Genomic DNA, 21,482 nt, shown 5'->3' with positions numbered 1-21,482 from the left:
TTCCTGACTCAGGGGGCTGACTGCTCGGGATTTACACGGGAGGCCTGACGTTGTACATGGTGATGGTGGTTTAGTTGGTAGGTCGTGTCCAACTCTTGCTATCCCCGCCATGGGGATGGCCCTCCAGGTTCCTCTGTCCATGGGATTTCCCAGGCAAGAAGGCTGGAGTGGGTTGTCATTTTCCTCCTCCAGGGGAATCTTCCCAACCCAGAGATTGAACCCACGTCTCTCTCAGATTCTTTACTGACCGAGCCACGTGCACACATATATTCACATAAATGAAAAGATTACAGAGTAGGTGATCTGTAGTGAGGTTGCTGCTTTCCATTCAGACTTGAACCTTCTCACTTAGACACTCACCATCAGTTTACACCTCCTGTAGAAATAAACACCACAGCAACTCGTGATACAGGAAATGTATGTGAGAAGCCCGCAGGAGCTGTCTGGGTGGAAAAGGTGGTCTTTGTTTTAAAGCAGAAGCTGTGGCTCTTAGCAACAATAATAGTCAACACAGAGCTCCTCTCACTAACATTGAGTGTAACTGGTGACACATTTTAAGGTTAATTCATTGCTTGCTGGGTGGATGGGCATAATTTTGCTTCTGTGAAGACAGAATTAACCCAAGTTCACTTCTGTTTACACATACTTTGCATCGTCCTGAAAACTATTTAAAGCTGCTTATAATAGAAGCACATTTTTGTGATATCGAAATACACATGGAAGATTGTGGCCCTGGTAAAAAAGAGGAAGCCAGGATGTCACCCCTGGAGGGGGATGGGTTTTGTTGTTTTTGTATGCTTTTTTTTTTTTTTTTTTAAAGATCACAGTCATTTATTTTTGTCAACTGTAACTAAAGTTTAATGGATACAATCAGGAATAATTTGTTAAGAACATATCAGACACTGAGAAGGCAAAATTTGTTGTTAAGCATCAAATCTAATAAGAGAGCAAACTCCAGGAATGATCAGCAACTGTGTGCAGCTCATTAACCAAATGCTCGTGATTGCTTTATACCTCTGAGGAGCACTATATGATCAGAAGTTGTGGTGAGAGGATAAATATGGATTAACTTCTGTATCTCTGTACACTTCTTCCAGGTTTTACAAATTTTATTTTTAATGGGAGGATAATTGCTTTACAGTGTTGTGTTGGTTTCTGCCATACATCAACGTGAGTCAGCCATAGGTATACATACGAACCCTCCCTCTTGAACACCGCCCACCCCCCATACTCTTTAATGACAAACCGAGCATGGGATTGGAGTGCGAGTTTCCTATCAGAGCCGACTCAAGACCCAAGACACATCTGCTTAGTGGTGTCTTTCTGTTTTAGCCCCAAATAATAAATACATTAAAAATATGATGACTGTGATATTTCAAATGTTTTTACATCTGAATGCTGGTGTAATATTAGAGATCTTCACATTCCAGAAAATACTAAAATATTCCAGAAGTGTTTCTCAGACTCTATTGAGTTTCTTACTGAGTACCTGTTTTTGTATTCTTCTGTCTCCTGTTTTCTGCTGCTTTTTAAAGCTCTTGGAGAGAGTGGTTAACTGAGATAAAATGGTACCGTCTTTAACTGAACACTCAGTAAAGGTAAATTCAGGGTGATTCACTGAGGAAACAGCAAAACACATAGATGTGTTGGGAAGATCCCCGGGAGAAGGAAATGGCAACCCACTCCAGTACTCCTGCCATGCGTGATCCCCTGGACAGAGGAGCCTAGTGGGCTGCAATCCATGGGGTTGCAAAGACTTGGGCACAGCTGAGCACACACACACCTAAATGGAATGGTTCTAGCTTGACATGATCACAATGGCTGATCCAAGGTCCTTCGTGTACTTTTAGGTAGATTCCTATGGAATTGAAGTTTCTGTAGGTCAGAAATGGTTACCTGTGGGCTGTTTCATGTGGTATAATGTAATGTGAAAGGCAAACACATTATCATTTTTTTTAACAAGAGGGCAATAAGAATAACAAATGTAGACATGTGGAAACTATATTGTTAACCCACCTTTTAGAATTAGCACTCATAAGGTCTGGTTTAACGTTACTGTAATTGAAGCAGGGTCTAAAAAATCTTAAGAAAAGGTCAGTTACAGAAATGGATACGGTTCTAAATAAACTGGTTCAAAAGAGAATAGGATGGAGGAACCTAGAATCTGAACCCTGCATCCCCTCCCCCCTTCAAGTATAGGATGCTTAACTCTGTGTATGTTCATACTATAGGGTGTGAAAATGCTTAAAATGATTCTTTGCAGGGGGATGGAGAGGTCTTCTTTTTGAAAGAATGTATCAGGAGACATACTGACTCCATCGACAGAAGGTTTTGCTTTGACGTGGAAGCTGCTGACCGGTAAGTTATTGGAATTACTGGACTTCGTGGAAGGAGTCGTCTAAGAAAACGTTCTTAAAAAATAGTTAATTGCAGCTTGGATTTCTGTGGCCTGGGAGGCTGTTATCTTTCCATTCTTCCAAGCTGTGTATTCACTGTGGGCTGTTCTGTGTTGGTCACTGGGTTTGGCTGTGGAATGAGAGGTTAGTCTTGGCCAAAGTTTGCAGTCACTTTAACTAGTGTTGTCGCTTAAACGGTGACCTTGGGGCGTTTCATTGTTGATCCAAGCCTCCTTTTCTGGCACTAAAAGTGTGAGGCGTGAAGATGAGGAAGTAGGCGATAGAGCTGGAAAGAGGTGGTTGTGGCTGTTCACACACAGTAGTATTCATTTTTCTGTGTGGGAATTTTCCATATATATATATGGAAAGGTAATCGAAGGTCACAGGCAAACTCTGTTTATTCAAAGACTAGTTATCATTTTTTTGTGTGTGATATGACTTTCAGTTATTTAGTTAGAAAAGAATCTTTGCTGGAGGGAAAGAAGTGAAAAAAGAAAAACAAAGCTCATTTGTCAATATTACTACCTGCCTGGCATTTATTTCTGTGTCCTTTCGTAGTACTAAGGAAAATCATGGTGCTCATAGAATATTTCTTTTCTGATGACTGATGGTGTGAAGGTTTCTTGCCAGCCCTAGTTATGGGCAGCAATGGTCTCTAGATAATGATGTTTCATATTTGTATAATAAAAGTTTACAATATGAGATTTTTTAAACACAAGTTCATTTCAGATCAGGACCCAAGAATACAAAAATAATTAATGTTTCCTCTTCCATCAGATGATATAACTGAATCTGTGGGATTCATTCAGTAAATGCATTGAAGACCAGGTACATAAAAATGTGTGTTTATGTACCATGATAATATGGTAATACAATGAAAAGGACAAATGGTTTAATAAGCCTTTTGCCAAGATTGTAAAAAAAAAAGAGAATGTCATTGTAAAAGAGGTTAAATTTCAAGCCAGTAAGGATAAGTTAAAAAACTTTAAGAGATTCGGGCTGTATAATACAACTTGAGTGTAAATATGTATGTACGCGCCCATTGTAAGCATTGACTGAGTTTTCTGTAAGTATCAGACAGTGTTCTGAATTCTTCTCTTCTTTACCTCATTTTATCCTCAGCCCAACTCTGTCAGGTAGACATTATGCTTCTCATTTTATGATGAAAAACGGAGCCTTATGTGGTTCTCCTAAGGTCATGTAGCTAGTAAGTGGAAGAGCTGAGATTTGAACTGTTGCATTTGCCCCTGGAACCCAGGCTCTTAACTGCTCTGCTGCAGGCATCAGAGTATAACTGTGTAAGTGTGTTGCCTCTGAAACAGTTGACAGAGGTGAGTCAGCACCTCTTATCAGGTGCTTATTTTCTGATGTCTTATCAGAAAATCTGTCAAATGAGGTTAATCTGCATTTCTTTGAAAGGGTAATTCTAGTACTTGCATTTATTGGTTTAATTTTGTATTATTTTAATTTTGTATTAATTTTTCCCAGTCTTGTGTTTTCTCTAAGACCTTGATCATGCCAAATGCTCTTCTTCATTGAGATCCTTATTACAATAACCGTTGAATTGACCAAAACGTTTGTTGGGGTTTTTCCTGCAAGATGTTATGGAAAAACCCAGACAAACTTTTTGACCAACCCAGTACTTTCCACCCCTCACAAAGGTTGACAAGTGGTTACTATGGAGTTGCTTTCATAATGATGGTATTTTGTATGGAGACCCTCAGAACTGAGGAAGACGTTAGAGGTGATCTATTTTAAAGCAGAGACATTACTTTGTCAACAAAGGTCTGTCTAGTCAAGGCTATGGTTTTTCCAGTAGTCATGTGCCAGGGTCTAGCCTCAGCAGGGTCCAGGGATATCCTCCGGATGGACGACGTCAGCAAATGAAGAAAGATAGAGAAAGAGATAAAGAGTGACACGGGGTGACCAAGCTTCAGTGAGCGAGGCCTGTTTTACTTTATTTTCCTCGGGGCTTTTATATCCTGAGTTGTACATACAGCAAGGTGAAAAATTCAGAGTCAACTCAACATTCCATCAGTAATAACTTTTATCGATATCAGGTTCCTTCTTGTAAGAGTCTCATTTTTTGTACATCATCTTCTGTCCCGGAGGCCTGTTGCTATTCCATGGCCTCTTTTTGATTAAGGTTGGTCAGCCAGAACAATAGTTTACCCTTAAAGTGTTTCTTCTTAAATTCTTAGCCTGTGTCACCCTTAAAGTACAGAGTTACATTTTTATGGAGCAGGTTACAGCAGGTTACAGCAAAGAAAGAACTTATTAACTCAAAGTCTAATGTTGCTAATGCTAAAACTACTGCTTGTTATTTCTACATCTCGACTATATGCACTCCCAGGAACACAATGGATAAGGGATGTGAGAACTTGGCAGCAAGCATAGGCTCAACAATGTTGCAAGAGTCTGGATAAACCTGCCAAGTAAGCTAGAATGCTAACAGAGGGTTTGAAACACTCCTTTCATGCCCAGGAGATTTATTAGCTAAAGCCCTAAGTTAACTCTTACCTGAGAAAGGTGGTCGGGGGACAGCCCCCTGCTAATGTCAGAAGAGCTGCTGAAAAACATTAAATAGTAAGACAGACAGATTCTGGTTTGGGGGTAGCTGTTTGAGCAGGTCCAGGGGGTCTGTCGAGTCCTGAGGCCTTGCTTATCAGGCCTCTTCCACATGACCTTGTCATGGGTGGGATGGCCCAGGGAGTCCCTCGAATCCTGCATGACCTTGTCATGGGTGGGATCTCCCGTGCTGGCTCCCAGCAGTCATGTATGGATGTGACAGTTGGACTATAAAGAAAGCTGAGCACTGAAGAATTGATGCTTTTGAACTGTGGTATTGGAGAAGACTCTTGAGAGTCCCTTGGACTGCAAGGAGATCCAACCAGTCCATCCTAAAGGAGATCAGTCCTGGATGTTCATTGGAAGGACTGATGTTGAAGCTGAAACTCCAATACTTTGGCCACCCGATGTGAAGAGCTGACTCATTTGAAAAGACCCTGATGTTCGGAAGGATTGAAGGCAAGAGGAGAAGAGGAAGACAGAGGATGAGATGGTTAGATGGCATCACCGACTCAACGGACATGAGTTTGAGTAAACTCCGGGAGTTGGTAATGAACGGGGAGGCCTGGTGTGCTGTGGTTCATGGGTCACAAAGAGTAGGACACGACTGAGCGACTGAACTGATTTTAGTGGTTTTCAAACTGCTCTGTAGGGATGTCTTCTTTTCAAATAAGAACTTTACACTTAGGCATATATAAGTCAGAAAAAAAGAGAGTTCCCTTATTAAAGTGAGGAGGGGGCCTGGAGGGCTTCCTAGGTGGCATTAGTGGTAAAGAATCCACCTGCCAGTGCAGGAGACATAAGAGATGTGGGTTCAATCCCTGGATTGGGGAGGTCCCCTGGAGGAGGGCATGGCAGCTTATGCCAGTATTCTTGCCTGGAGATTCCCATGGACTGAGAGGAGCCTGGCAGGCTGCAGTCAATGGGATCACAGAGAGTCGCACTACTGAAGTGACTTAGCATGCACGCATGTTGGGGACCTGGATCCTTACCCTCTCAGCTGCCTTTTTCTTGACGAAATCACTGATTTACTTCCATTGATGCCCAGAGCTGCTTTCTGGGAACTGGATGGAGGCAGACCAGTAATCTAGGTTATGTGATTCAAGAAAGGCATAGAGGATCTAACGTCTATAATGATAACTGAAGGTGTATTTGGAGTCAGCTGGGATTGATTGAGACACATTCCAGGCAGAGTGATTAACGTGTGTAAAGTTCTGGGGACAAGAGAGAGCGTGGTCCATGTGAGGTCCCCCTGGGGATGGACACCCAGCATCACTGGAGCAGAGAGCCAGGGAGGATGGAGATAAGGCTGGATGGTGGGGGTCAGGGCCTGACCTTGAGGTTTTGAGCTTAATGTATTAAATGGTTTTAAGCAGGGCATTGAGTGATAGGTTCATATTTTTCAAAACCCACTGTGGCAGAGTAGAGAAAGTTTAGAAATGGCAGGAATGGTTGGAAGGGTTATGGATTGGTGTGGTCGTGGCAGAAATGGAGGCCAGAGTGTCTGTTTGAGGAAGACTTTTAGAGAGAAATTTACAGAAACACTGGATGTTAGATTCCAGGGTGAGGAGAAGGCTTCTGGCTTGAGCAACTAGGTGGTACCGTTTACTACGATGGGAGAAGCAGAAGGCACAAGGATGGAGGAAGCTGGTGCCTTTAGTTGTGGGCCTGTGGGGTTAGCTTGCTGTGGGCCACTCAGTGGTACACGTAGCAGGCAATTAGTTGGGTGTAGCCCTTGGCAGCTTGCTGTGGGCCGTTCAGTGGTACACGTAGCAGGCAATTAATTGGGCGTAGCCCTCGGCAGCTTCAGCAGCACCGGACTCGAGCTGACCTTGGGCCTCCTGCAACTCTCCATCCCGTGACTGTCACCGCAGGGAACCAGGCTGGTCCTCCCCCAGTTTGGGCAGGCTGTCCGTTTTCAGCCGTTGCACCTTACCGTGCTGTTTCCCACTGTGGCGTTTGTTTCTCCATCCATTCATGTGGTTTCCCCCTCAGACTATCTCTCTCTACAGTCTGTTCTCTTCTTCCTTTTTTCCGTGTTTGGAACCGCATGCAGACTTCTTAAGTTCCTCATGTCGGTGTGCCTTCCTTTTACGCTTTCCTTGGTGATGTCAGTGTCACCTCCGGTAATTCGTAGGACTTTGCTGCTTTCTCCTTGGACGCCTCTCCTTCAGTCCTCTGTCCCCCCGCTTCCCTCAGTCATTTCCTGTCATGCCCACTCCTTAGATCTTATCACCAGGATGGGTACCCCGTCCGCCATCTCAATTGTGAGGCTTCCTCCTTCCAACACCGCCTTCTGTTCTTCTCTGCTTGCCCTTCCCTGGTAAGTAGCCTTCGCTTACAATCAACTGATCCTACTTTCCTCAGCCCCTCACACCCTCACTTCTTTCCATGTGTGAATGGAATTTCAGTGTGTGAATTTGTCATTTGTTAAAGTCACTCTTTTCAATACACTCAGCTCCATTGCCCTTCTCTGCCTTGATGAGACTTGTTTGCGCAGCTCCAAATTAAGGAGGCTTCACCTCTGCCTTCTCTCTTCCTGGAAAGGTGTATTCAGTCATGACCACTGGCCTCAGATAGGCCATTAATCCTGACCACAAAGCATCTTCCATTTCTTAGTTCCTTCATTCTCCTGGTTGATGAGTATTTTATATTTTCCCCTCTCTCTAAGCTTCTGGGACTGCCTCCCTTTCTGGATGATTTTGTGTCCTGTTTTGGTGTGAACTCTATGAACTTAGAACTCATTTGAAGAGCTCTTCCACTGAAATGGATGCCCCGCCCTTCATCAGCGCCAGTGCCCCGCCTTCCCTCTGCTGCCCTGCGGACCGCGTGGCCAGCCTCTGTCCAGCCGTTTCCATCCCCTCTTCGCCTTCCCTCCTTGCTTCTCCAGGATGTCGCACAATTAGTTCTTCCTTTGCTTTCTCATTGACACCTGTTTTGCCCTTTCTACTTTGCCCTTTCATCCATCTTAAAAGAAAAATACCACCACCATCACCAGGGAAAGAACCCTGTCTTCCCTTTAGTCTGCTGCCCATGTTTCATTTCTCATACGCAGCAGAAATTCTTTACGAAGCTCCTATATTCAGGCCTCCCGCATATTCAGGGCCCCCGTCCCCTTCCTCCTGTCCTTGTCGGGGCCCAGGGCCCCCATCTCCTTCCTCCTGTCCTCGTGGGGCCCTCTCCCGTCGGGCCCTGGCCTCCACCCTCCGCTGCGTGTTCTCTGAGGGTCATCGTGGTCTCGGAGCGCCGCCTCCACCGCATATTCAGGGCCCCCGTCTCCTTCCTCCTGCTCTCAGCGGGCCCTCTCCTGTCGGGCCCTCGCCTCCACCCTCCGCTGCGTGTTCTGTGAAGGTCGTCGTGGTCTCGGAGCGCCGCCTCCACCGTCAGTTCTCAGTCTTCCTGTTCTTTCCTGGCGGCAGCGTCTGATGTGGCCGTTCACCTTCCCCTCTGTGATACCCTTGCTCTACTTGGCTCAATAGCCCCACACCTGCTTGCTTTTTCTCCCACCCCACTGGCTTTTCCATTTTTAGCTTCCTTTGCCAGATTTCCCCATTTCCTAGACTTCTTGTTGTTAGAGTTGTCTGGAGCTCAGTACTTTTTTTTTTTTTTCCTTTAGAATTTTCTTTTTTATTGAAGCATAAATTTATAATTATTATTTAATTTGATTTACAGTGTTGTGTTACTTTCTGCTGTACAACAAAGTGACTCAGCTGTACGTGTGTGTATATGTACATAGTTCCTCTGTCCATGGAATTCTCCAGGCAACAATACTGAAGAGGGTTATCATTTCCTTCTCCAGGGGATTTTCCCCACCTAGGGGTCGAACCCCGATCCTCCTGCATTGTAGGCAAATTCTTTGCTATCTGAGCCACTAGGGAAGCCCCATATATATGTATGTATGTATTTCTATCTATCTATCTATAAAGATCTTCAGGACCCAGATAACCACAATGGTGTGATCACTCACTTAGAGTCAGACATTCTGGAGTGCAAAGTCAAGTGGGCCTTAGGAAGCATCTGTATGAACAAAGCTAGTGGAGGTGATAGAATTCCAGTTGAGCTATTTCAGATCCTAAAAGATGATGCTGTTAAAGTGCTGCACTCAATATACCAGCAAATTTGGAAAATTCATCAGTGGACCATAGGACTGGAAAAGGTCAGCTTTCATTCCAGTCCCAAAGAGCAATGCTAAAGAATGTTCAAACTACCACACAATTGCACTCATTTCACCTGCTAACAAAGTCTTGTTCAAAATACTCCAATCCTTTAAGCTAGCCTTCAACAGTATGTGAACCGAGAACTTCCAGATGTTCAAGCTGGATTTAGAAAAGGCAGAGGAACCAGAGATTAAATTGCCTTCATCCACTGTATCATGGAAAAAGCAAGAGAATTCCAGAAAAACATCTACTTCTGCTTCATGACTATGCTAAAGCCTTTGACTGTGTGGATCATAATAAACTGTGGAAAATTCTTAAAGAGATGGGAATACTAGACCACCTGACCTGCCTCCTGAGAATCGGTATGCAGGTCAGGAAGCAACAGTTAGATCTGGACATGGAACAACAGACTTGTTCAAAATTGGGAAAGGAGTACATCAAGGCTGTATATTGTCACCCTGCTTATTTAACTTATATGCAGAGTACATCATGAGAAACACTGGGCTGGAGGAAGCACAGGCTGGAATCAAGATCGTGGGGTGAAATATCAGTAACCTCATATATACAGATGACAGCACCCTTATGGCATAAAGAGAAGTGGAATTAAAAGAGGCTCTTGATGGGGTGAAAGAGGAGAGTGAAAAAGCTGGCTTAAAACTCAACATTCAGAAAAGGAATATCATGGCATCTGGTCCCATCACTTCATGGTAAATAGGTGGGGAAACAGTGAAAACCAAAATCACTGTGGACAGAGACTACAGCCATGAAATTAAAAGATGCTTGCTCCTTGGGAGAAAAGCTATGACTAACCTAGATAGTGCATTAAAAAGCAGAGACATTACTTTACCAACAAAGTCCATATAGTTGAAGCAATGATTTCTCCACTAGTCATGTGTGTATATGATATTTGGACTATAAAGAAGGCTGAGCACTGAAGAATTGATGCTTTTGAACTGTGGTGCTGGTGAAGACTCTCTAGAGTCCCTTGACTGCAAGGAGATCAAACCAGTCCATCCTAAAGGAAATCAATCCTGAATATTCATTGGAAGGACTGATGCTGAAGTTCCGATACTTTGGCCACCTGATGCAAAGAGCTGACTCATTGGAAAAGACCCTGATGCTGGGAGGGATTGGGGGCAGGAAAAGGGGACGACAGAGGATGAGATGGTTGGAGAGCATCACTGACTGGATAGACATGAGCTTGAGTAAGCTCCAGGAGGTGGTGAAGGACAGGGAAGCCTGGCATGCTGCAGTCCGTGGGGTTCCAAAGATGCGGACGCAACTGAGCGACTGAACAGCAGCGTATATATTTATATAAGCCCCATATACACATATCTGTATATATTCATTTTTATATCCTCTTCTGGGGTATCACAGGATATTGAATATAATTCCCTGTTCTATATAGTGGTACTTTGTGGTACTATATATATAGTACCCTGTTCTATATAGTGGTACTATATATATATATATATATATCGATACTAGTTTACATCTGCTAATCCCAAGCTCCCCATCCTCCCCTCTGCTTTGGCAGCCACAGGTGTATTCTCTATTTCAGCAAGTCTGTTTCCATCTCATAAATATGTTCACTTGTGTCATATTTTAGATTCCGTGGAGCTCAATCTTTAGATCTCCTGTCTCTAACCATCTTGTCCAGCCTCAGGACTTTACATGCCATCTATATGTCTGTAAAAACTTCCCAATTTATTGTCTATACCTGGATCTCCTTTGTGAACTCCAGGTTTTTATAGCCATTTTTATAGTTGCTTCTGGGGTGTGTGCTAGGCATTTCAAACAGTGCCAGAGTGGGAGTGATTGACTGGCTTTTGTAAAGTTTCCAAGAATTCATGGGGGAGACAAGGTATATACTCTGTATGGGCCCAGCATTTTATATAGGTATGATAATTCAACCTTATTATATAAACACTAATAATATTAAATCTTTTATTTTTTTAAGTAGTGTGTTCTCATTGTAGCCTTTTTCTCTAAAGCTTTTGGTTTAACTTAGAGGACTTTCCCGTGTGTATCTCCTGGAGTCTCTGGGGTCACGTGACTCTTCAGTTGTATATAGAGCTCTGTTGCCTTTGGCTTGTTCCCTCATTCCTGAGCCTCAGTCTGTTCAGCTTGGATATTACCAGTGGGTAGTGTCTTTGTGGGGCCCTCACTTTCCTTTTACCCACTACTAGTGTGTGGCTGTTGGTCTTCTACTTCTAGAACAAAATCAGAAAGGAGGGAGAGAGAGTCACTACCCTAATTCTGGGGATTTTTAAGGCATAATTTAGCCAAAAGTTGGAATGGGACTGGCTCTTATTTTGTCTCTTTCCCTGATTCGCGGCCAAGCAGACTATTGGGAATTAGAAGTAATTTGTTCCTTGTCTGTTAGATTAGGAATTCCTTGAGGATAAGAGTCTCATCTCATGAACTGCAGTACCCAGTGCAGTGTTTTATATATGGTGGGCATTCACCAAATTTGTGCTGGATTAAATGAAACTGAATTGCTTAGCAGGGACAGGACCGGGATTAGATTCGGTCAGGCAACAGTCAGTGAACGGGCTTTTTCTTCTGTTCACGCTGCAGCATTGTGAGTGCCCATGTTTGCATTCTGCTCAAAGAAAATACAGTTAACCCGTTTTGGAGTGTGTGGGTATTGCAGATAGGTTTCTGATGGGGTGTGCACCTATTGTGGACCTCCATACACAGCATTTCACCGCTGAGTGCATGTTTCATGTGAAGTTATCTTGTCTTTCCTGGTTTCAGTCTTTGCTAATTTTTTATTCTTTATGTTGGATAAAGCAGTCAGGTTAACACTGTGACAATAGGAAATACTTCATAAACTGCAGGATGGAGCCTGGCCTTGCATTTGACCTGTGTACATGTAAATCAAGAGCATGCACGTCACTGTCACATGAGTTCAGATCAGATTTGATTGCATGTAACAGAAAAACTCGAAATATAACAACATACATTAAACAGTGTAGAAGATGAGTTTCTTCTCTTTGTTAGTGAGCCTGAAGGTGATCAGGTCAGAGCTGATACACTTCTTGGTGTCAGACATGCCCCCCTCGTGCATTTACCGTGCTAGTCACCTGAGGGCAAAGATGCCGACTCACATGTACTATGTAGCCTCGTCTCTTGTAGTAGGAATGCTTTCCAGAGGAAGCACAGGCTGGTTTTGCTCATATACCATTGGCCTTGATGGAGTTGTGTGGTTATATCTAGCTGCAAGCGGAGCTGGGAAGTACTGAGACAAGGAAATGTCTGGGAACAAAAAAGAGCAATCCTGGACTTCCGTGGTGGTTCCGTGGTCAAGAATCTACCTTGCAGTGAAGGGAGTGAGTTCGATCCCTGGTCAGAGAGCTGAGATCCCACATGCTGTGTGGTGTGGCAAAGAAAAAGAAAAAGATCAACACTGCATTTGCTGAAAATAAGAAAAATAATTATTTAAAAAGAAAAGAGCAATCCATGTGTTGTTCTAATATTAATACTTGGGAAATCTCTTGCTAAGAGTAAAGGGGAGAATAGCTGGTGGGTTGGTTTCCAACTTGCTGTTACTGCTTTATCAGTGGTTAGGAGGGTGTGTGGTTCATTTTCTTTTCCTCTGTTCACTGAAAGCTTACTTTAACTACTTTAGATAAGAGGTAAGAACACATATGTTAAGAACAACATTAGCAAAGTGAAAAGACAACCCACAGAATGGGAGAAAATTCTTGCAAATGACATATCTGTAAAGCGAGTGGTCTCCACTGGGGACTGGTTTTGTGGAAGACAATTTTTCTATGAGCTGGGGATTGTGGGGATGATTTCAGGATGATTCATACACATTGCATTTATTGTGCACTTTATTTCTAGTCTAATGCTGCTGCTGATCTGGCAAGAGTACGGGTCCACAGCCCAGAAGTTGGAATCTCCTGCGATAAGAGACTTGTATCCAGAATATATAAAGAACTCCTAACTCAATAATAAAAAACAAATAACCCAGTTAAAATGGGTAAAAGTTCTAAATGAGACATTTCGTCAAAGAAAATATACAGGTGGTTGATAAGCATGGGCTTCCTTGGTAGCTCAGCTGGTAAAGAATCCACGTGCAATGCAGGAGACCCAGTTCAATTCCTGGGTTGGGAAGATCTGGAGAAGGGATAGGCTACCTACTCCAGTATTGTTGGGCTTCCCTTGTGGCTCAGCTGGTAGAGAATTCACCTGCAATGTGAGAGACCTGGGTTTGATCCCTGGGTGGGGAAGATCCCCTGGAGAAGGGACAGGCTACTCACTGCAGTATTCTCACCTGGAGAATTCCATGGACTGTACAGTCCACAGGGTCACAATTGGACATGGCCGAGTGACTTTCGTTAATAAGCACATCAAAAGATGCTTAACATCATTAGCTAGTAGGGAACTGCAAACCTAAACCACAGTACGATATCACCCATTAGGGTAACTGTAACTGCTGCTGCTGCTGCTGCTGCTGCTAGGTCGCTTCAGTCGTGTCTGACTCTGTGCGGCCCCATAGACGGCAGCCCACCAGGCTCCCCCATCTCTGGGATTCTCCAGGCCAGAACACTGGACTGGGTTGTCATTTCCTTCTCCAATGCATGAAAGGGGAAAGTGAAAGTGAAGTTGTTCAGTCATGTCCGACTCTCAGCCACTCCATGGACTGCAGCCTACCAGGCTCCTCCGTCCATGGGATTTTCCAGGCAAGAGTACTGGAGTGGGTTACCATTGCCTTCTCCCAACTATAACTGAAAAGTCAAATAATAACAAGTATTGGTGAGGATGTGAAGAAATAGGAACTCTTACATACTGATGGTGGAAATTTGAAATGGTATAGCTGTTTTGTCACTTCCATTGTATAATCATAAGGGATTTGATTTAGGTTATACCTGAATGGCCTAGTGGTTTTCCCTACTTTCTTCAATTTAACTCTGAATTTTGTAATAAGGAATTCATAATCTGAGCCACAGTCAACTCCTTGTCCTTTTTTTTTTTTTTTGCTGATAGTATAGAGCTTCTCCATCTTTGGCTGCAAAGAATATAATCAATCTGATTTTGGTATTGACTATCTGGTGATGTCCTCGTGTAGAGTGTCTCTTGTGTTGTTGCAAGAGGGTGTTTGCTATGACCAGTGCATTCTTTTGGCAAAACTCTGTTAGCCTTTGTCCTGCTTCATTTTGTACACCAAGGCCAAGCTTGCCTGTTACTCCAGATAGCTCTTGACTTCCTACTTTTGCATCCCAGTCCCCTATGATGAAAAAGACATGCTTTTTTGTGTGTTACTGCTAGAAGGTCGTGTATGTCTTCATAGAACCCTTCAATTTCGGCTTCTTTGGCATTAGTGTTTGCGGCATAGACTTGGATTACTGTGATATTGAATGATTTGCCTTGGAAATGAACGCAGATCATCCTGTCATTTTTGAGATTGAAACCAAGAACTGCATTTTGGACTCTTTTGTTGGCTATGAGGGCTACTCCATTTCTTCTAAGGGGTTCTTACCCACAATAGTAGATATAATGGTCATCAATTAAATTCATGCTTTCCTGTCCATTTTAGTTCGTTGATTCCTAAAATGTCCATGTTCACTTTTGCCATCTCCTGTTTAACCACTTCCAATTTACCTTGATTCATGGACCTAACATTCCAGATTTCTATGCAATACTGTTCTTTACAGCATCAGACTTTACTTTCACCACCAGTTACATTCACAACTGGGTGTTGTTTCCACTTTGGCTCAGCCTCTTCACTTCTTCTGGAGTCATTTCTATGCTCTTCTCCAGGAGCATATTGGACACCTGCCGACCTGGGAAGTTCATCTTTCAGTGCAGGCACAATGAAGGACAGAAGTGGTACGGACCTAACAGAAACAGAAGTACTGAGAAGAGGTGGCAAGAACACACAGAACTATACAGAAACATCTTAATGATTCAGATAACCAAAATGGTGTGATCACTCACCTAGAGCCAGACATCCTGGAGTGTGAAGTCAGGGGGGCCTTAGGAAGCATCATTGTGAACAAAGCTAGTGGAGGTGATGGAATTCCAGCTGAACTATTTAAAATCCTAAAAGATGATGCTGTTAGTGTGCTACTCTGAATATGCCAGCAAATTTGGAAGACTTAGCAATGGCCACAGGTCTGGAGAAGGTCAGTTTTCATTCCAATCCCAAAGAAAGGCAATGTCAAAGAATGTTCAAACTATTGCATAATTGCACTCATTTCGTGTGCTAGCAAACTAATGCTCACAATCCTTCAGGCTAGGGTTCAACAGTGTGTGAACCGAGAACATCCCAATGTACAAGCTGGATTTAGAAAAGGCAGAGGAGCCAGAGATTGTATTGCCAACATCTATTGCATCATAAAAAGGGCTAGGGAATTCCAGAAAAACATCTGCTTCATTGACTGTGCTAAAGCCTTTGACTGCGTGGATCACAAGAAACTGGAAAATTCTTAAAGAGATGGGAATACCAGATCACCTTAACTGCCTCCTGAGAACCTGTATGCAGGTCAAGAAGCAACAGTTAGAACTGGATATGGAACAACAGACAGGTTCCAAATTGGGAAAGGAGTACATCAAGGCTGTGTAGTGTCACCCTGCTTATTTAACTTATATGCAGAGTACATCATGCAAAATGCTGGACTGGATGAAGCACAAACTGGAATCAAGACTGCCGGGAGAGATATAAATAACCTCATGTATGCAGATGATTCTGCTCTTACAGGAGAAAGAGAAGAGGAACTGAAGAGCCTCTCGTTGAGGTGAAAGAGGAGAGGGAAAAGCTGGCTTAAAACTCAACACTCAAATAATGAAGATCGTGGCATTTGTTCCCATCACTTCATGGCAAATAGATGGGGAAGCAATGGAAACAGTGACAGACTTTGTTTTCTTGGGCTCCAAAATCACTGCAGATGGTGACTGCAGCCATGAAATTAAAAGACGCTTGCTCCTTCAAAGAAATGCTATGACCAACCTAGACAGCCTATTAGAAAGCAGAGACATTACTTTGCCTCCAAAGGTCAGTGTAGTCAAAGCTATGGTTTTTCCAGTTGTCATGTATGGATGTGAGAGCTGGACGATAGAAAAGGCTAAGCCCGAAGAATTGAGGCCTTCAAACTGTGGTGCTGGAGAAGACTCTTGAGAGTCCTTTGGACTGCAAGGAGATCAAACCAATCAATTGTAAAGGAAATCAGTCCTGAATATTCTTTGGAAGGACAGATGGTGAAGCTGAAGATCCAAAACTTTGGCCACCTGATGCTAAGAGCCTGTTGCTGCTGCTGCTGCTGCTGCTGCTAAGTCACTTCAGTCGTGTCCGACTCTGTGCGACCCCATAGACGGCAGCCCACTAGGCTCCTCTGTCTCTGGGATTCTCCAGGCAAGAATACTGGAGTGGGTTGCTATTTCCTTCTCCAATGCATGAAAGTGAAAAGTGAAAGCGAAGTCGCTCAGTCGTGTCTGACTCTGTGCGACCCCATAGACAGCAGCCCACTAGGCTCCTCTCTCTCTGGGATTCTCCAGGCAAGAACACTGGAGTGGGTTGCCATTTCCTTTTCCAATACATGAAAGTGAAAAGTGAAAGTGAAGTTGCTCAGTCATGCCCAATTCTTAGCGACCCCATGGACTGCAGCCTACCAGGCTCCTCCGTCCATGGGATTTTCCAAGCAAGAGTACTGGAGTGGGGTGCCATTGCCTTCTCCGGCTAAGAGCCTACTAATTGGAAAAGACCCTGATGCTAGGAATGATTGAAGACAGGAGGAAAAGGGGGCGACAGAGGATGAGATGGTTAGATGGCATCACTGACTCAATGGATATGAGTTTGGGCAGCCTCTGGGAGTTGGTGAAGGACAGTGAAGCCTGGTGTGCTGCAGTCCATGGGGTCACCAAGAATCAGGCATGAGTGAGTGAACTGTAGAACAACAACAAATAGCTATTTTGAAACTTATTTGTCAGTTCTTTCAAAAATTAAAGTTACATGACCTGGGAAATTCTGCTCCTAGCAATATAAAAAAGAGAAATGAAAACCTAATGTCTAACTAAAAACTTGCATATGAATATTCATAGAAACATTATTCATAATAGCCAAAAAGTAGAAATGATGGAAATATCCATCAACTGATGGATAGATAAAGGTGGTATAGCCCTATGATAAAATATGGTTTGACAGTAAACAGAAATGAAGAGCTGAGACATGCTATGTTTTGTTTTTAGACAAATTTAATTTAGAGCCTGAGACTGTCTTTGCTTATATTTTATTTAACACAGGTTCATTGTGGGAATAATTTCACAAGGCAGTAGCATGTGGGATGCATAATGTCTCTTTACACATACTGTCTCTAATGGTGTACGTATTGTCTCTTGTCACGTTAATACAGAAATAACATAATCCAGACCAGTGACAGATTAACTAAACTATCATTCCAGGCAAGGGAAGATGAAGGGAATACATGTAGTTGAGGGGTACTTTTTACAGGTCGGCTCTTGGAATGGGCTTGACCCATTGAGAGCAAATGTGGAAAGTACCTGATTCCTGGGGAACGAAGGTGCTGGTGTGGATGGACAAGATCTTCTTTGTGGGGCTGCTGTTAGGTTTTTGCCTCTGCTGGTAAGAGTCTCCTTCACCACTGCAGGCGTTAATGCCCCAAGGTCTTCAGAAAGCTACTTAGATCAGTGGAGGGTGTCCTTGCCCAGACCTCACAAACTGCTTGTTGAGTTCGAATCCCCACCATCCCACGGTTCCTTCTTCATGTGTTCTTACTGAAAACCCCCAGCAGTGCCCTTCACTACTTGAACTACTGAGTGCTTTTGGTATCCACAGATGTGGTTGGTTGATGCCCTCTGGATTCACAATTTCACTTTTTTTTAAAATTAAAAATTTTTTATTGGAGTGTAATTGATTTATACTCTTAGTTTCTGCTGTAGAGCAAAATGAATCTGTTATACATGTATTACATGTATCCACTTTTTTAAAGACTCTTTTCCCATATAGGTCATTACAGAGTATTGAGTAGTGAGTGTTCCCTGCGCTGTACAGGGAAGATTCTTCTTATCTATTTTAATTTAAATTTTCAATTGGAGGATAATTGCTTTACAATGTTGTGTTGGCTTCTGCTGTTTAACAAAGTGAATCAACTCTACACCAGGGGTTTTTCCCAGAGCAGTGTTTCTCCCAAATTCACCCTTAAACACTTTATTTTTGTCATGAACAAGAAGATTTGAAATTATATCGAACCACTACCATGTGGATGAACCTGGAAAGCAGTCTGCTGAGTGAGACCAGCCAGTCATGGAAGACTGCATACCGGATGGTTCCATTTATATGACATATCTGGAACAGCAAAATCTGTGTAGGTGGAAAGTAGAGCAGTCAGTGTCCAGGGCTGAGTATTTGGAGGGAAATAAAGATTAATGGATAATGGGTGTGGGTTTTTTTTTTTAAGGTGGTGATGAAATATTCTAAAATTGATTTTCGTGATTGTCGTACACCTCTATGACTATATTAAACGCTATTAAACTGTATGCTCTAGGTAAATCTTATGATGTGAATTATATCTCAGTAAACTTAAAAAGGAACAATGCTGAAAATAAATACTGTAACTAAAATCAGGCTTTTAAATGGCTATAAACATTCACTACTTCACGCCCAGCCGCACATCAAGTATCATGGGCTGTGAAATGGTCACGTCACTGATTTTAGGTTGGAGAAGAGCATTTTGTATAGTTACCTCCCCCATGGCAAGCTCTAGCCTATCAGGAGAGACAGCTTTCCTTCCCGGAGGGTGAAATATCACCTCCCACCCACACACAATTTTGTTATATAACGTGCTTTTCATTTTCACTGGCATGCTTGCCATATGCTTCATTGTGCTGTGACCCCATACCCTTGCTTGGTAAATAATTACCATTCCACGCCATTCTCCCCCACGTCGCATTCAGGCACCAGTTAAAGAAAGCACTTGCTGTTTTGCTTTCATTAATCTAGCATTTCAGATATATATATATATGTCACTATATATATATAAATGGTTTGATGTTGCCTCATTCCTAGTGTATTGCGCCTGAGAGGATACAGGCAGGATACTTCTTGTTTTTATAATTCATCCACTTATATTTTCATGATGATGATAAGATGAAATCACCCCTGTATCTGAAGCAGTATGCATTTATACCAGAGACTTTATTTAGCATCTGTGTGCATGGCAATGTACTCTTTATCACTTCAAACGAGGGAGTTAAGAAGCTCATGTCATTGGACTGAATAATAACAGAGATGTTTCTGTAGCACATCAATTGGCATAATATTTGCAAGTATTTTTCTAGTGCGTGTCCCTCAGGCAACTAAATAGACTTTGACTGTGTTTGATGCTGAGGATGGGAGGGACAGCCAGAGACTAAAAGACCTAACCTTTAGGGAACTCGCAGTCTGGGAGTGTTTGCAAACAAAAAGCAGTTTAGAGCTCTGTCCAAGGTGCTTAGGGAGCTGAGAAGCAGCAGGGAATAGGGCTGTCTGTAAAAGTGTGTACTAGAAAAATTGATTGTTAAAGATTTGGTCAGTTTGGAAACTCGGAGGGAAAGAGACCCAAGATAAAAGGAATCATAGAAATCTTGGGAGAACATGTTAAGATAATCCTTGGAGTCTGAGGTGCTCAACAGTGAGTGACTTTATATCTGGGGACATTTTGATTGTTGCAGACGGAATGAGGAAGGCAGCAGGGGTACAGGCTGTTGCTTCTACTGTTTGGTGAGTGGAGGCCAGTAGTGATGCTAAATGTCCAGCGCAGGGCAGCCCTCCCCAAGAAAGCACCGTCTGATCTAGCCTGTCAGTATGGTAACTGTTGAGAAGCCCTGTTTTAAAGCATTTGAAAAGATAACGCCAAGAGTTGGTGGAATTGAATGGAGTTGTACTGTTTTCCATTACATGTTTACAGGAATGTATTTATGAGGTACATTTCAATTAACAAGCGTAACAGCAGCATAATTGGCTATAGTGCAGGGGATGAATAAAGACACAGTGTGCATTTCAGGCATTGTGCATCATTTAGTAATTCTGCTCGGATACCAGCATAGAGAGAAGAGGAACGGAAGTAACTTTTAAGGAATTTTGGTAGAACTGGTAGAAAATGGAGTGGGCAGAATTATAAGCCGCATTTCTTGTATATAAGCTTCAGTGTTTTTCATAGAATGTAAGATTTTTTGTTTTTACCCTAAGGATGGTACTGTTAATAGTGGCATGCTGAAAGCCACTTTTTGTACTGGTTCCAATATTTAAATGGAAATCTGAATTGACAGTCATCTGAATTTATTCATGGCAATGCATGCTGAAGGACACTGGAATGTGGATCGTTGAAAAGTTTTTTAGGTTTGTAAATAAAGTTGTAAAGAACAGTTGTATACAAGGGTTTTTGTAGACACATGTTTTTATTTCTCTTGGATAGATATTTCTGAGTGGGATTGCTGGGTCTGTGGGCTGTGTGTGTGTGTATGATTTAAGAAAACTGAGAGTTTCTTCCTACCAGCCATGTATGAGAATTCCAGTTTCTCTATCCTCTTACCAAGCTTTGATTATGTTCATGTTTTTCCTTTAAGCTGGTCATGACTAGTGATGTTGATTGAATGCTGTTCTATATGCTTTCTGGCCATTTATATTTCTAACATTGTGAAGTGCCTATTAAAATTTTTTTTTTTCATGTAAAATATGTTGTTCGTCTTCTTGTTATTGAATTGTATGATTTTAAGTTTTCTGGATACTCATCAACCATATTGTGAATATATTAATGTGAATATATTAATGTGAATATTTTCTGGGCTCTATGATTTGCCTCTTCATTTTAATGAGAGAAAAACTTTGATGAGGAAAACATTCTTATTTTGATGAAGTTCAATTTATCAGTTTCTCGCTTGGTCTCATCCTTTGGTTTGTCTGTTCTTTTTGCTGGTTCTGTAGGACTATTATTACTGTAACTTTAGAGTAAGTCTTGAAGCCAAGTGGTATGATTCCGCTGGTCTTTTCAAATTTGTCTTTTCCATTCCAGATCCTTTCATATAAATGTTGCAATCTGTATATATTTGTAGGAATTATTTTAAGTATTCTGGATACTAAGCCTTCATCAGAATCCTTCATCTAAAAACCTACAGGCCAATATTATCAATATGGAACCATAAAAATTCACAAGTCTGACTTTCTATTTATTTAGTCTTCAAATTTCAGCAGTGTTTTGTAGTTTTAAATATCAGGTCATGGATATCTTTTATTAAATTTCTGTAAGTATTTTATGCTTCTGGGTGCTATTCTTAAATGCATTTTATTTTTCATTTTATTTTCCCAATATACTATTAGTATATAAAAATGCAGTTGGTTTTCATGCCCTATGATATT

General features: G+C 42.3%; 1 protein-coding gene across 1 annotated transcript in view; it reads left to right on the top strand.

Annotated features, from left to right (window-relative positions):
* ARHGAP10 (Rho GTPase activating protein 10) overlaps window positions 1-21,482 on the top strand; it is a 373,837-nt gene that overhangs the window by 162,923 nt on the left and 189,432 nt on the right. The window contains exon 10 of the mRNA XM_068989838.1: window positions 2,264-2,358. Coding sequence (XP_068845939.1) covers window positions 2,264-2,358 — 95 coding nt within the window. The remainder of the gene's footprint in view (window positions 1-2,263; window positions 2,359-21,482) is intronic.

Source organism: Capricornis sumatraensis, chromosome 17 (assembly GCF_032405125.1).
Source record: "Capricornis sumatraensis isolate serow.1 chromosome 17, serow.2, whole genome shotgun sequence".
Lineage (NCBI taxonomy): Eukaryota > Metazoa > Chordata > Mammalia > Artiodactyla > Bovidae > Capricornis > Capricornis sumatraensis.
This window is presented reverse-complemented; position numbering and strand designations above follow the sequence as displayed.